The following is a 16795-nucleotide window of genomic DNA, read 5'->3' on the forward strand; positions in this document are numbered from 1 at the left end:
GTAAGCCAAACCCTACAACAGGTACTTGGCAAAAATTGGAAATGACTTAAAAACTGATAAAATTCAAAAACCAGCCGATTCAACCGAAAAATCAAGAACTGGTGTGGTCGAACCAGTTATGACCGGTTGGGTTGAATATTTAGTTAGTTAGTGATTTGATAGTCTCTCATCAAAACAAAAAAAGATTCTTTTAAAAAAAATAATGGAAGTAAGCCAAACCCTACAATAGGTACTTGGCAAAAATTGGAAATGACTTAAAAAATGATAAAATTCAAAAACCAACCGATTCAACCGAAAAATCGAGAACTGGTGTTGTTGAACCAGTTATGACAGGTTGGGTTGAAAACTTAAAACTACACCCTTTTTTGACTTTTTCCCAACCTAAAACTACATCGTTTTGGACAAGAACCTAAAAACTAACATAAAAACATAATATTTAAGTTTATTATGTTAAGGATGATTGTTTTTGTAATGTTATTATATTAAATTCTTTAAAAAGATGTTATATATTGTATTTTTTTTAAGGAAACATATTTATTACTATTGGTTTGTTAGTTTTAGTATATTAAAAAATTATTAATTATTTATATAATTTAAATAAATAATAATTAAATTATTTATGATATCATCAATTTGACCATCGGTTCGGACCTCGATCTGACCAAAAAAACCAGTAATTAGTTCTTTTTTGATTTTTTCACAGTACTGGTTTTTAAAACCTTGGTATTTACCACTTAATTTTTTTTTTTTTGAAATTTTGAGCAAATCTTGACATTAAAAATATCGAGTTTCACTAAAAATATGCACATTACTGATGTTAAGTTCTAGTCAAAACTTGACATCTACCATGACTTTTGAGTGGAGTTGTGGTGTACCTTTGTATTAGAAGCTCTTTCCCTCTCCCTTGTGTTTGTGTGTGTGTTTGTTTCTAAAAAAAAAAAAAAAAAAAATCAAGTTCCAAAATAAGAGTATCTTTTTACATAGTTTAAAAAGTGGACTATTTGGCTATATAGTTCAAAAATTAAAACTAAACAATAATTTTTCCCGTGTACTGTCTATGTTGCATCATTGACAAAAAGTTTAGTTCTTCCTACCAAGTTTAGTTATTCCATTTTTCTAACTTTCTAAATGCTGATAATTTGGCAAAATTCTTTGCTAGATGAACGTTTCTCAATCATTACAATGGGATTCAAAAGATAATCCATTAATGATAATAACATCATTTGTGGTGCCCATGTCTGTAATTTGAACTTCGCTTCCTCTTCCCCTGCCATCTACCTATCAAAAATGAAAAAATTAGCAGTTGCCACAAAAATATATTAAAGGGTAACAACCTCATATTTTTATATAAAATGAAGCTAGTAAACATTGCTCTCTGTCTCTGTCTCTCTCTCTCTCTAACATCATAAATTCAAGGATATTTCTGGAACATTGAGAATACAGTTCATCATACTTACCCTTCAATAATCCAAGTCTACGATCATCCGAACACATTGAAATTCCAAAACACATGACTTTACTCACTCCCTGTATCAGAGTAGTCATTTTCCTTAAGAACAGCAAAACCATTAATCCTAATGATAGATTACAGAACATTACAATAAAATTGAACTAAATGACTGAAAAAATTTGTACTCATCAACCTAAGCATTATGAGTAAAGTGACACATTGACCTCAACGGAGGAGTCCGTTAATATTATATCTTTTGAATTATCAGCTTTTGGGTGATCAGGACTATCAAATTTTATCCTCACATGCAGGGGTTTCATGAAAATGAGGTCTCTCAAATCCTTGTTTGATTTTAACAAGTGAATGCACGACTCTCCTCCTGTTCTTACAGTTCTCTCTGGTTTCAATATATCCACTATCCGTGCTGCGTATTTCTCCTGATTGTCCTCTTCTAAATCTGGGTTTTTTCTTAGTTTTAGATACAACACTGCACAAATAATAACCTGTGGCATTTTTAGGAAAGAAGATGGTCAGTACTAAGTGAACAAAAATGGAGTCTCAGAAAAGAACAAATACAAAGTATGAACCCAAAAATGTTACATCCAAATTTTACATTGTAATGGTAGACAAACGTTTTACAAGCCATATTTATAGTATTATATAATTGTATTACAAGATGTTAATTGAACCTCTGTTCCATTTTTGACCTTTTTGAGAAGATCGTCCAAGAGAGGAAGACCAGGGAAGTCATAATCTAAAAAACAAAATAGGTTTTGGAGTACAAATAATTTTTCTCACACCATATTCTTTTCACCATTTTTATTATTCATCAGATAGACCCAACAAAGGGGAAAAAAGATATAATCATTTGAGCTCTGTTTTATTCACAAGTAATAATTGAGCCAATATAGAAGTAACAACTAATTCATTTGACAGTTCACTGCATCCAACATCGTTTAATTGAATTGAAACATTCACTAGTCAGTAATTCATTTTACAATCAAATTTGAAGCAGACAACAAACTGGTTTTACTTGTCAACCAACTCAGCTGATTAGGTTGTTTCTAAGTTAAATATGGTTATTTCCGGATTCACAATTTATGGGATAGATGGTTCTTTTGCTCCAAATTCCAGCATTGAGCACAGTTGGCAGGAAAACAAAGAAAATTTCTCATTGCTCTTTGATTCTGTTGCTTTCAAACAATTAAACAAACAAATATAAATACAAACAATTGAACAAGCATACCTCACTTGTTCCTGGACTTGTATTAACAGCACAGTTAATGTGAACCCTTTCATCTTGAAATTTATTATCCTTAGTTATATTATCATCTTCAACAGTCAGTTCTGTTTCAGGTGTAGAGAAGGCAAGACTATCCAACTCGTCATACCACTGTTGGGCAACACCAACCTACATTCATTCAAAAGCTGAACTCTTAAGCAACAGGCATAATAGGAGTATGACTAACAAGTTTATGAAGGACCAAAAAAAATATTTCAGAAAATAAAGTACTGCAAAGTAAAGAGAGAGAGAACCTTCTCAGATGATCCAGCAACATCCTCTACTGCTGAGACTTCAGTAGCAGCTCCTCTTGCCTGGTGCCATATACATCCGTCTTGTAATGGTTCTACAAGCTCAGTATCCACAGGGATATCCACATTTAACTGAATATCAATCCTACCTGCCACATATAGGTGAATTCAATGATCACCAATCAGATTAAAATATATTGCATAATTCGAACAATGAGAATATTCTAGATGAGAATCACAAAAATTCTGACAGGTAAATTTACCATTGACATGCAAGTGCTTATTACTTATGTGACAAGCCAGTAGCATGATCTCCTTATGTGAACAAAACAAGTGCTTATTTAAAAAATACTGCTCAGCCAAGGTAAGCACTTTGACTTGATTGGCTGAACTCCCAGAGGAAGAAGAAGAAAGAAACAACAAATTTCTTTAGGGGGCCATCCCCACAACCCAAATTAATAACTAGCACTTCTAAATTGAAAGTTGACCCAAAGAATCTAGAAAATAAAATGGTAACTTGATGCATATGTAATTGGCAATATAGTTTGCTTGTTCAGTGTTTGAGATCCAAAGTTAAAAGTTCGAGACTTGGGTTTTTAGCGATGCCATGCTTCATGGTTTTAGCTTAAGGATTGTTTGAGTTCTTTTTTTGTGTGTTCGGAGTTTTTTTTTTTTTTTTTTGGTGTATTACATTAATATGTTTTTTTTAGTAAGAATATTAGACATATAATGATAAGAAATATGACTTTTAACTTTCGTGATTCTTGCTGTTTCTATCATAGAATGGTTGTACTTCTATTTCCTCTTTTAGTTTTTATTGCAATTATATAAGTAGATCCGATTCATGCGTTAGTTCTCTGCTGCATTGGTGTTTTCACTCCCCACTCTCCACCATAACAAAATGTTTCCATTATATCTTAGGAGTAGTCAAAAGAAGTACTGCGGGTCCAAGTAAGAAAAAATTAACTAAAGTAGGACATACAACAATGAAACAATTCACTCAACAAGATCCATTCAGATAACAAGCATTTTCAATTATGATCAATTTGTTAAACTAGGCTTCACAACAAAATAAAAGATGATCTTTTAACGATTTTTTTTTTTTTTTTGGATAGGTAATAGATAATTTCATTAAAAAAAGTACATCTTGTTCGCGATGATGATGAACAAACTGTACTTGAAACAAATACAAACAAATCAAAGAGAAACGGAAGCAGATTGAATGAAATCAAATACGGAAATACATTGCGTAAATCCCCAAGTACAAGACCATACAAACAAAGTCCCAACTAGCAAAGACTTCAACAGATCTCTCAAAATCGTCAAAAGTGTGGGTATTTCATTCCCTCCAAATTAGCCATATTAAATAGGTTGACACCATATCCCAGACCAAAGAAAAGTGTATCCCCAAATAATTCTCCCATGCAAAAAGAAGAGAAACAACTGTCCTTGGCATCACCTACTGCATTCCAAACATAAGAAAGATTTCACTCCATAAGGCATGAGCAAATTTACAATGAAGCAAGAGATGATCCACTGTTTCTCCATCACAACGGCACAAGCAACACCATTTAACCAAAGGCAGGTTCCTTTTTACAAGGTTATCAATAGCGAGAATAATATCTTGACCTGCTGTCCATAAAATGAAAGACACTCTTCTAGGTACCTTAACACTCCAAATACACTTCCAAGGGAAAGGAAAGGTAGGAGTGTTGGATAAGGAATTATAGAAAGAGCGCACATCAAAAACACCATTCGAGGTTAACTTCCAACAAATCTATCAACCCCCTCACCCCTTGGCATTTTGGAATAAATATGCTCGTAAAAAACATACACTCTCTCCACCTCCCAATCATCAGGAGCACAGTGGAATTGAATATTCCAACTCCTACTACCATCGTCTGATGCAATAGTAACCAACTTAGAAATCCAGACTTCTTTGTACATCGAAGGGGGAAATACCATGATTTTTAGTACGAAAGCAAGCATTGATGATTTTTGTAATTTTTTTTTTTTAGAAGACAAGTTGCATTATGATAGATTCAAATGATTGAATAGAAATGTATCAAGAAACAATCTTTTTATATCTTTTCTTTTGTTTATTTTTTGAAAAAAATGAATAGGCGTTAGTTCTATTTTCACAAAGAAATTTAGTTTTGAAATTTAGTATAATTCTTATTTTTGAACATGTGTGTGTGTATATATATTTTTTTTTCATGTTTTGGCCTCCAATTAAAGCACCTCAAAAATTATGGACACTCACTTTGTATTTTTGTTTTGAGATTCAACCTTGCTGTAGAGGGCTGACTGTTCCCATATGGCATGGATCATAACCAGATAATCTACATGGGCATCATGAGGTTGCCGACTATTCCTCATGTGATGAGGACATTGCTGAATAATCTAGAAGGCAATGAACCTTCTTTTAAAAATATGTGACTAATTATTTTATGGTTAAAGTCTGTTATATTTTAAACATGTGATTAATTATCGTTTGTTATGATTTTAGCATGTGAGATTAATTGTTTTTACATGTGCTAGCTATATAGTTTGTTAAGAGGTGGTTATTAAGGATGATGTCTTAGCATAACCAACTCCTTAGTGTATAAATAGCAACTTTAGTCATTGCATGAGAATTTTACTTTGAAATCAACATCGAGATAAGAGTTTCTCTATCATTTTTCATCACTCTCTCTTTCTTTGAAGCCTCAAATTTTGTTGCATTATTTCTGGTATTAGAACTTAGGCTTTGATTTTCCTTCCTTGAATGTTGCAAAATCTGATAAGAGCCTTCAGAATTCAGCTAGCTGGGGATTCTGATTTGATTTCCCTTTGTTTTGATCAAGTTACCTCCTTGAAGAACTCTGTTTGGCCAAGCATATCTGAATCTACTTGAGAATTCTGATCAGATTTATTTTGTCTTGGCTGAATACAAGATCTTCCGATTTGATTTTCACTTTGATTTCAGTTGTTCTAGAAATCCTTACTTGAGAAACTAAGCACTACTTGTTAATTAATAATGGGGAGTAAGAGCTTGACAGAGTAGGGGATGAAGGAATGGAGAAGACCCCAACCGTGGTACTTTTTACTACTCACGTGGAACAAAATGAGGATCAACAACATCAGCCTCAAGAAAATGAGATTGAGCAGTTGAGAAGGAATATATTGTCTTGACCAAGATGGTGCAACACTTGCATCCTCCCAGTGTAAGGAGTGATGAACCCATTGAGAGTCCCTTTGGACTTCCTCTAAGGAAAAGATTCATTGAGGTATGAGCACAAGTGGGAAAACAACATCAAGGTTGAACTGCCAAAATTTCAAGGATATTTTCATGCAAAGTCAATACTCCCTTTGTCCAATATTGTTGATCTTGATTAGAAAATCCAACTTAAAAAGAACATCATTTAATTCAGTGCCTTTCAAATAAAAAGGCACAAGTTTCCAAAACTACTCTCCTTAATTGAAACTCTATTGGAAGAGAGATATTGAGTTTATTGATTTTTTAAATAAAGGAAAGGGTAAATTAGGAAAGTTATCAATATTGTGTTCATTAACTTTTAAAAGAGTGCCATATTTTGGGCCATCTCAAGAAAAACCAACCCCCCCCCCCCCCCAATCTTTTACACATAAAGCACCATTCCAAAATGATTATACCCCTCTGCCATAGATTATCCTTTGTCAAAATCCTCTTTAGAGCTACACGCCATAGTTTTCCCTTCATGGGACAGGAGTTTTCAGTTTTCCAAATATTTTTCCATAGAAAGTGTGATCCAACCCATCTAACCACCCCCCCCCCCCCCCTGCAGCCAAACAGTCTCATGTGGTGTCTTTGGAGATAACAGAATATGCAGTGCTTTGAGAGACAGGAGCAGAGTGGAGTTCGACTTCACTGTCCTTTTCTATCAAGGGGATCTTAGAATTTATGGACTTTTGAGTTTTATCTAACTGCTTTTAGTTTATTTTTCTTTACTGTTTTTGTGCTTCCTTTATATTTATATATATATATATATATATATATATATATCTCCCACGAACCTCAGTAGTACCTAATTGGGTTTTCAATGAACCCAATGCCCTTTAACTTGAACTCAACCCTTCACATGCATGCGCGCGCACGCACACACACACACACATGTCCAAAGACCTTATGCATAATTCAAAACAAAGACTTATATTTTCTCCAATTTATGGTTTTACCTAGTAAAGACAGAACACTTCCAACAAATATTTTCTGCACTATATTTTTCTTATATATCAAGTTGCCTAGAATCACATAATTGGTAACTTGTATTACACTTTTTTTTTTTTTTTAATAGGTGGAAACTTGTAGTACACTAATATAATAATGCATGCCATACAAACTCTAGTATTACTAGAGTGAACCCTGAGGTGGGATGGAACCACCAGATCTGTGACAGAAATTTAGAATAGTCCTCTCTATTTGCTATGTAGCAATTTTCTACATTTAAATTAAAAACATTAATTAAGAAACTAGCTAACATAACATCACATCCATTGAATAACTCACACCCCACTTCAGAAATTCTTCCACTCTCTCTCTCAATCCAACAATTACTGTAATTCCCTTTTACCCCTCAATCTTAGAAACTATTTCCCGATGGATAGAATGGAAACTTAGCAGTTATTTTGTATGATGAATAACCGTGGAGATGGTAGGATCAAAATCAATGTGTGCACCCTTTTGTTAGTATATATGACTATTAGAGCCTTTTACAAATACAACCCTTGGAATTTGACGTGAGTGTCAATTTGGTGCTGAGACTTTTGATTTGAACAATTAACCCCTTGGACATTAGGTTTGTAACATATCAAACTCTTTGCTAGTATTTATTTTTTTCATCAAAGGTGATTTAATCATGTTATCTGCACGTTGTTTCTAGCACATCATCAATAATTTTGAAATGCCATTATTACTACGTGCACACCACATACCGGGGTGTTAGTTGTTCAAATCAAAGTCCAAAGGCAAAACCCTTAAATGTTATGTCACTTGGCAACTGCCTAGGCAATTGGTAGACCCATCACCTAGCCTTTGCTAAGTGTTTTGGCAACTATAATTCAAACATAATACCTGGCAGCAATCTGAAACATTGAAGCTGATCAATCTGTGCTCCACAAAGTCCATAATTACTGTCAAAGCAGCCAGAAAGTTGGGGGGGGGGGGGGGGGGGGGAGGGAAATATAAGTGGGGTTCAGAATAAAGAAACTCAGCACACTGCCATCACATTAGACAGATATTGGATTGAAAAAATAGTGAGTTTAGCGGGAACCATATCTGCTTTATATTTGCATTTGTAAAACAAACATGGCCAAATATTTATAATGAAAAAGCCTCAACATTTTCAACATAAGTAAACATATACTTACACAGCATAAACTCTCTCTAAAGGGGAAGACAACCAATAAGGTAAACCAAGGATCCCAAAATTTGAAAATTGGAGGTTTGAAAAGACACCAGAATCTCCATCAACTTTCAGAATCCTCTGTCCAACTAGAGAAACACATGAGATGAAATAAGAACAGTACACAACCCATCGAATAAGTTCATAAGAAAGGTAGATGGTCATAATCCAGTAAAAACTGATACCTGTGTCACAAATGAATATGTGATTCTGCAAGGTTGTTAATGAAGACATGAGACGAGCATATGAAAGCTCCTCTTGTGAACAGGAAGCTTCAAACTGTGGTTGCAACCAATCAAATGGAATCCGTTTCAAAAGGGACACTTTCTCCATGATCCACTGTCCACAGGTTTCCAAAATCTTTGGAAATCCTTCGTAAGAATTTTCATGAACTAATATTAGACCTATAAGTTGACACAATTAAACAAGAAACCAGGAGGCAAGAAACTAATTCCAAACCTTTTACAACTTCTATATCTCCTGAAGTCATATCCATGATCCAAAGAGTTTCAAAGCTGCAAATAAAACCAATTTATGATACCCACCCTTTTAGAATTACATAAATGTATGGTCGACAACAAATATGTAGGCCAGTAACTGAATATATTTAAGACATTTATATCTTATTTTAGTGGAGACACATGGACACTGAGCATAATCAGCATGCTCAAAATTATGTTCTATTTGCAAACTTCACACAGGACAACATACTTTTTTGGGCAGTAATATCTTTGCACTGCCTTAGCTGGACCAACATTGGCTAATTGAATTATTGATATGTTTTCACTCATGAAAATGAATATCTATGCTTTTATCCTTTCCCTTGATACAATTGTTGAGATATCTAAAAGGTTATGAATATTTGTGTATACGTCATAACAGTGTCAGTAAGAAATTTCTAACATGTTTTCTACTGCTGCAACTAGTAGATCCAAAAAAGAAAGGCTATACTCATATACATTGCTCCCAATTTTATGCGGCTTTGTAAAAGGTAGTTAGTTAGGCAGCCTTATCTCCAATTTTAGAGAGACTAATTCCTGGACACAAACCCACAAGACATTATTTAAACAAAAGGCACTTGCCATAAAGTCTGACCTCAAAAACAAATTAGTACAAATACTATTTTCCTCATCACTACTACTAATTCTGAGAATAAAGCAGAAAATAATCTCTCTTCATAGGCCCCTCACAACTCCCCCAACACCCCCCCCCCCCCCCCGCCCCCCAATTCACCTATGTTGAAAATCTTTTTTCACTTTTGAGCCTAGATGTAGAGGCCCCTGGGACTGCAGCAGTACAGTACAGACAATACTTCAGATTCTAGTCTCCAAAAATGAATACATAAACAGCTGCTAAATTCAGAAAATAAAAGAACTAAATCCTTGCCCTTCGCCACACTAATAAAATAAAAACTCAAATTAAAAAACTGTGCCAACCCAAGAATACTTATAACTAGACTTTTAAAACCTTACAACCTTTTTTTCAATTGGACTTACATATTGATCTAAATAAAATAATTCTTGAATTGACAAAATTTTGAAGTAGCAACAAATTAGTCTTCCAAGGTTGCAGCATTTGGAGAAAAGAAACAAGTAACTACAATTTACTGTAGAAGTTATAATTACAAAATAGTGTCCTTTACCTGCGGTTTATGATTATTAAAGTATCATCCTTTGATTTCATCAGATGCCAAGGGAACATCAAAGATTCAGAATCCAAATCTTCAGATTTTGTATCGTCACTTCTTCCTAGTCCCAGCTTGTTCATGATCCAGGTCCATAAACCATTACTCTTTTTATAAATGTTGCTTGTTGGATAGAGAGTCTCTAAAATTCTCTTTCCCATATCAGCTCTCCTGATGGCATGGTTCTTAGTAGACAGACAAATGCAAATAAAATTATTAGTAAAAAAAACGTAAATAAAATGTCTTGTGAGAAAAGACAGCATCTCTCATTTAACAAAAAGGGCAGTCATATAGAGAACTAATAGTGAAAAGCAATTTGCTGAGCAAACCTAAAAGAATTTGTGAATTCTAGTTGAGAAGAATTTAAAATTACTATGCCTCAATTATTACTCTTGGTTTGCTATGTAATCTATAGTTTGTAATCTACAGATAATGCAAGTATACATTTTCTAGTACTTAACGAGGAAAAATACAGAATTTATCACTGGTAATAACAAATTTCAGTGAAATATTAATAAGAGTTAATTTGCCGTGAAAAAAGCATCTAATACAAGGCACAAGAAACCTGTTGCCAATCAGAAAGTATTCACAATCAGAGGACTCGTGAACTAATAAATTAGGCAACAATATCAGATTATATGACCTTATTGATATCATTACTCATTTACTCATTCATGTGGCAATTGGTTGATCAACCAGTAGTCTTTATTACCTTACATCTAAGATGAAAAACCAAAAAACTGTGGTCCATTTACAATAAGTAGAGAAGGATTAGATGATATCTGTTACTTTTTCCTCCAAAAGTCTAGCAGAATCCATCAATAATCAGATAGTTGGTGCAGCAGAGTTGTATAAAAGTTTCAAAAGGCGGGGTTCTTAAAGAAATTGTCAATCAGCACAGTTTTATCTGCCTAGAATATATCAAACTCAAGGGTCTTGATACAAAATCTGTCATATCACAATTAGCTATTCAATACGTTCCAAAAGTATACCTCTGAATCCACAAAATATAGGCAATCATCTACAGCATGATAAAATGAAGCTGCTGGACGGACCAACTTCGCAGACTCAAATGCTCCATCCTCAAAACCAGGGGAAGAACCAATCTGACACATAAATATCGAATATCAGAATATAGATTTAATATTTATTTATTTATTTTTTTTTGAAGGGATGAAATTTGGGATGACCAGAACCCAAGGGAAGGAAAAATAAAAGGGTAATCTGAATGCATCATGAAATTTAAAACAAAATAGAGGACTGCATAAAAATTACAAAAATTTACATACTAGGAACTTGGATTGCTTGGTATACAAAATCAAATGAGTTTGACTCAGTAAATGGTAGAACTGCCTAACAAGGGGGGTCAAGTCTTAGAGGAGTGGATTCCAGCAGAAAACAACCCACTGGTGTCTTGCCCCAGCTCAGAGAAGGGCATTTCTGAGGAGCAATGTTCTGTGGGAGGAGCAAGCCACTTTACAGAGAAGCTTCCCTGCCTTGCAGGAACAGCTTCAGGCTTCAAATAATTTCAAAAGTTTGCTTCTCTTATTCTAAGATAGTCTAAGAAGTAGTTCCTCAAGTGATCCTTTTGGTCGTCTCTTTCTTAGTTTATTAATCTCCAGCACACTAATTCTCTTTATAGAATCCTTCATGTCAAGAACTGGTCTTGCTTGCTCTCAAGTTGTCCACATATCTTTCTGATTCTTCTCCTTCTAAAAGAATAACAGATCTGCCTCTAGTCAACTAATCCCATTACCCATATAACTTGAAAAGAGTGTGTCATATTAGAGGAGAATGATCAGAAATGTCCTTTAGTTACCAAAGCCCCAGTCTATTTATAGTAAATACAGGATTTTTGGGCCAACAAATCACAAGATAGTTTTTTTTGATAGGTAATAAGACTTGTTAAATGAAATGAATGTGTTCACGATGATGACCACTTTGAACATGAAACAAATACATAGAACTCAAGAGCTAAAGCTAACAAAATGCAAAAAATCAGGAACGGAAAGACATTGCGTAAACCCCAAATCTGAGCCCACTAAAACATAGTACCAAATAAAAGAGATTTTAAGAGATCTAAGGGTCTCTCCTTATCTTCAAAGGTACGGGTATTACGTTCCTACCAAATTAACCACATTAAACATGCTGGAACCATATCCCAAGTAGTTGATAGGTGCTTCCCAGATCAATTCCTTCATGCAAAAAGAAGAGAACTAACCGTCATCGACATCACCCATTGGATCCCAAACACTTGAAAAACTTCACTCCATAAAGCATGAGTAAACTTACAATGGAGTAAAAGATGGTCCACAGATTCCCCTAAGTGTGATGCTTAGGAAGTCTAGATGTGATTCCTAGAATTTATCTATTTTCTTTAATTTTACTATCCACGATTACTGTTCACATCACTGTTCACATCAACCCAAATCTTGATTTTAACCTTTGTTTTCATTCCCAAACCCTATTAATCCTTGTCCCCTTTGAAAACCCTATAAACCCTATTGTTTTATAGCCTATTCCCACCAAAACCTAACCATAATCCTTCAAAACCCAAGCTATACCAGATCTGCCTTGGTGTTCTAAATCAGAGTTTGTTGTTCCCCCTTGTCCTATGTCAATCTCACTCTTACCAACGTTGACTTTCAAGCCCATAATAGCTTCAAAGAAAATCAACACCATTCAGCATCACAACACCAATCACAAGATAGTTGGCCCTTGATTTGTGTTGATCATACAAAATAGCTGAAGGCTAGGACTGCATCGGTCACTCTGCCTATCTTCATTTTGAAGTATTGGCCATCCATTTAAAATCAAATATAAAATTAAATTAAAAAAAAAAAAAAGTCTAATGAGAGTAGTGACCATGGGGAGGTATTTTTGTCCTCCAAATGAACTTCCTGGCTCAAATTTTTTGAAAGAACTCAAATAATCAGTATCAAAAGTTCAGTAGACAACAGTCTTCAAACCTATACTACTGTCTTTTGACAGTCAATTTTGCACAAATGGTTAGTTGCTGAATGCCTATAGTTGAATAAAAGTAAAGGTGGCTTTGTAAAAACCAAACTCGTTATGTATTTGTCTTGAAATTAAAAGAAAGAGTTAAATTGTGTATATTATGACAAAAACTTGAGATAGACAGCTCTTCTTTAAAGACTCCCACACGTCCTTTTTCATTGTAGTTCTCATGAAAGAATATCATACAGAATTTAACCAGAAGAACAATCATACATTACATATGGAAACATTCCAAGAAATCTAGAAGCACTTATTTGTTTGAATATGCTTAGAAGTTGAATTATTTTGCCTATGAAAAAGAATTTGAATTATATTGTATTTTTAGACAACACTATATTTACAAGTATGACTTCTATTATTTATTATGTATTATTTTTATTTTATAGAAGTGTGACTTTTATTGTTTAAAATAATCTTATACATTTAGTAGCTATAAAATCAACAATTTAACCCTTATGGATAATTTTCTACCACCCCCACCCCCCTCCAAAAAAAAAAAAAAAAAACAAAACCCTTAAACATTGATAAAAATATTTTTGGTTGAAAATAAGAATTTTATTTTTCTAAACTAATTCAATATGGTTACTTTTTTAGAGAAAAGTTGAATTACATATCAGATTAGTAATTTCCATACAAGATACGTGAGAATTAACATTCCTACAAAAAAGTGTGAGTATTCCCTAATTTTATGGTAATTGAGATGATCACAGCAATTGTAATTCTTCATAACATTGTCAAATCAAATGAACAACTCCATTTTCGAGAATTAATAATTCTCATTTTAATTTCATATTTGCAACAAACCCTTGTTTTATCATTAAGTTACGCGTGTAAAATCTGTTTGTGCATGCATGCATGTGAGGGTCCTGTCCTGTGAGAGTGCAAGTGTGTCTGTATGCGTGCATGGGCATATGTCTGTTATTTGGGATATCCATTTTATTTTGTTACAAAAAACCAAACAATAAAGCCACCAGTAAATGAAAGACTAAAAACTGAATTGCATTTTGACATGAACCCATTTAAAGGTTTTCATACATACACAATCCAAAATCTTTCCGTTGCCATTTATTATGATTATTCGATGATGATTGCTGTCTGAAAGGAAGAGACGATTGCTGCTTTCATCTGCAGAGATGCAATCTGTAATAAACAATGGCAGATTTTGAGAAAATTAGATAAGTATTTTATTGCAGCATGAAGAACTAGTAAAGATTACATCACAACTTCTGGTCTAAACAAGAAAAATTAAATCAACTGAACCAATTTTCATTATTTACATATTATCTCAAGATTTTGCCTTGACGTGATCTTGATTCAAAACCTAATTTAGGTTCATTAAAATCTCAATGACGGTGAAAAGTCATGTCAAACTGTTCAAATAACAGGTATCAAGTTGATCCTGAAATATGTTGAACAGCAGCTTGAAATAAATGATATCACCATGTTCTTATTAGTTAATCCAAGCCCTGACTAATAATCCTAGATTTAAGTGATTTCAATTTTTCTATTTCTTGGTGGACAAGAAGACAATAAATTTAAAAAGTCAACAGGAAAATCATCACTAAGATAAAGTGTGTTTGGCATGGCAACAGCTTTTTTTATCAGCTTTTAGCTTTTATATACAACTTTTTAAAACCTTACTTTTTCGAAGTACAAGAATACTTTAGCACACTTTTAGCAAAAAGCTAAATAAGCTGATGTCAAACGCATACAAAATGGCGTTTGATGGTTACCATTAGAATAGGACAAAATTCTGCCTCTTTTATGAACACAAAAGCAAGTCACACATGTGAGTACAAACACACACACACACACAAATGTCAAAATTCTTTCAAGCCTCCCCACACAAAAATATACACTTAGTTCAATAACATATTGTACAAGCCACTTTTTCAAACAAAAAGAAAAGGCAAGTAGTATAAAAGGTATCTTGAACACGCAAAGTTACGGAACCACAACTTCCGTTTCCTAAAACAGAAAGCCCAAAGTACTATGATAGCTACCATGTCTGGTTATCAACATAATTGTCAAAATTCCTTCAAGCCTCCTAGTGGCACTTATGCGCTAGGTCATGGTACATAAATACATACAACTCTTGAATGTATGTAAATATGTATATAAAAGACCGAGTCTTCTACATACGATATAACAATAACAATCTTCCAATCATGCCACAATAAGAGGATGAGATGGTCATTAAAGGTAGGACAAAATAAAAATATCCTATGAATTGGTTGGTCTTATTTTTTATCAATGTGAATAACCAATAAATACTCAGGGATCTCCATCAAAAAGGTAGTCTATAAGAATATCCAAATTCAGATGTAAGTGGAAATTAAAGCAGTGATCAAGAATGATATCTTTTGCAAGCAGCATCTTAGGAGCCAGGCTTCCCTTTAATTTTTATAAGGGAAATAATGCCCTGGTATGCTTAATTCAGAAATCTCTTTTCGCTATTCGTTTGTATACTCCACATGTACTAGGATAATAATACCAAAAAAAATAATTAAAAAGAAAGCAGAAGAACCCTAGTACATATGATGAATATCATGAAGATATTCAACCATATTCATAATATGCCAAAAGGCAAATGAAATCAAATGGAAATTCAAACAACAAATCATGATTTGGAACATTGTACCTGGGAAGTACAGAAGCAAATTCCGCAAAGAACATAAATACGGTTCCTTAGTGATCTCAGCTTTCTTAAACCAAGTGCTTTTCAAGTTGTGGACAAACCTAGACTCATCAGGTTGCACACCAAACTCCTCAACAGCTGCAAACAAGCACACATATTGAAAATGCGTTCATGTAGATCTCCCATGCATTTCAAAAACATAAAGTTGTCATATCAAGTAAACAATAATAGTATATATAACAATTAACCAAGAAAAACAAAAGACAAAAAAGAAAGGGTAATGCATTAATGACCCTGGTATTTGAATTCTTTTAGTTTGTTGAAACATGAAAACTCATTAAAAGCAGCCCAAGGGGGTGCAACCAGGTATAGAGAACGTAAGCAAGGGCAACTCCACCAGAGAAGAAGTACATCAAATTCAAAGGAGGTATTACGTAACAAACCAATTTATAATATACTTTATAATTTCACATTAATTGGAGGATGTTTCTGCTTAAATTTTTTAATACAAGAAGTACAAAGTGCTACGGCGTGGAAGATAACAGCAAACATGCATACCTTTGTTAAGAATTCCAAGATCTAGGCCCTTCTCATGGTAAATGACTTTACTCCTAGAATCTTTAAATAGAATATAACATGCAGCATTTGCCACCTACATACATTAACCAAAAATAATGATGTAAATGTAATCAACAATCAACAGCACTAAATCATCTACAGTTTAAAAAAGAATAAGGCAAATTGCAAAGTACACTCCTAAAGTTTAGAGTTGCTTGGATTTTACACCCTAAAGTTTAAGAAGTTGGATTTTACACTCTAAAGTTTGGTTTCGTTGGCAAAACTCCACCCTCTGTTAGATTAGATTGTTAAGTGACACATTGGTGTGTTGATATGTTTATTTTTTTGCCACTGTTTCACTTAAAAAGAAGAAGAAGAGTTGGCACAAAGTCGTTTCACCCAAACTAAAAACACAAAACTCTAGTGCCAGTATGACATCGTTTTAGTAACTCAACCTATTCCCAAATCCAAACCCCAAAAACCATATCATA

At 33.8% G+C, this 16795-nt stretch overlaps 1 protein-coding gene across 7 annotated transcripts in view; it reads right to left on the reverse strand.

The window, feature by feature from the left end:
• Positions 1–981: 981 nt before the first annotated feature.
• LOC115994443 overlaps positions 982–16795 on the reverse strand; it is a 29646-nt gene continuing 13832 nt past the window's right edge. For 2 of the 7 annotated variants that reach the window (XR_004093215.1, XR_004093216.1), the window contains 13 exons: positions 16305–16398; positions 15750–15884; positions 14148–14248; positions 11083–11196; positions 10049–10275; positions 8866–8921; positions 8592–8777; positions 8372–8495; positions 8076–8134; positions 2987–3132; positions 2697–2861; positions 1458–1953; positions 983–1278 (listed from right to left, as the gene is read on the reverse strand). Coding sequence is in view for 1 of the 7 variants with exons in the window: in XM_031118603.1 (XP_030974463.1) it covers positions 1651–1953; positions 2697–2861; positions 2987–3132; positions 8076–8134; positions 8372–8495; positions 8592–8777; positions 8866–8921; positions 10049–10275; positions 11083–11196; positions 14148–14248; positions 15750–15884; positions 16305–16398 (1710 nt within the window). In the remaining 6 variants the exon portion in view is untranslated. Of the gene's footprint in view, positions 1279–1452; positions 1954–2696; positions 2862–2986; positions 3133–8075; positions 8135–8371; positions 8496–8591; positions 8778–8865; positions 8922–10048; positions 10276–11082; positions 11197–14147; positions 14249–15749; positions 15885–16304; positions 16399–16795 lie in introns of those variants that run through there. The other 5 variants (XR_004093214.1, XR_004093213.1, XR_004093212.1 and 2 more) reach the window with 5 other exon arrangements.

The sequence above is a fragment of the Quercus lobata genome, chromosome 6, assembly GCF_001633185.2.
Source record: "Quercus lobata isolate SW786 chromosome 6, ValleyOak3.0 Primary Assembly, whole genome shotgun sequence".
In the NCBI taxonomy this organism is placed as follows: Eukaryota; Viridiplantae; Streptophyta; class Magnoliopsida; order Fagales; family Fagaceae; genus Quercus; species Quercus lobata.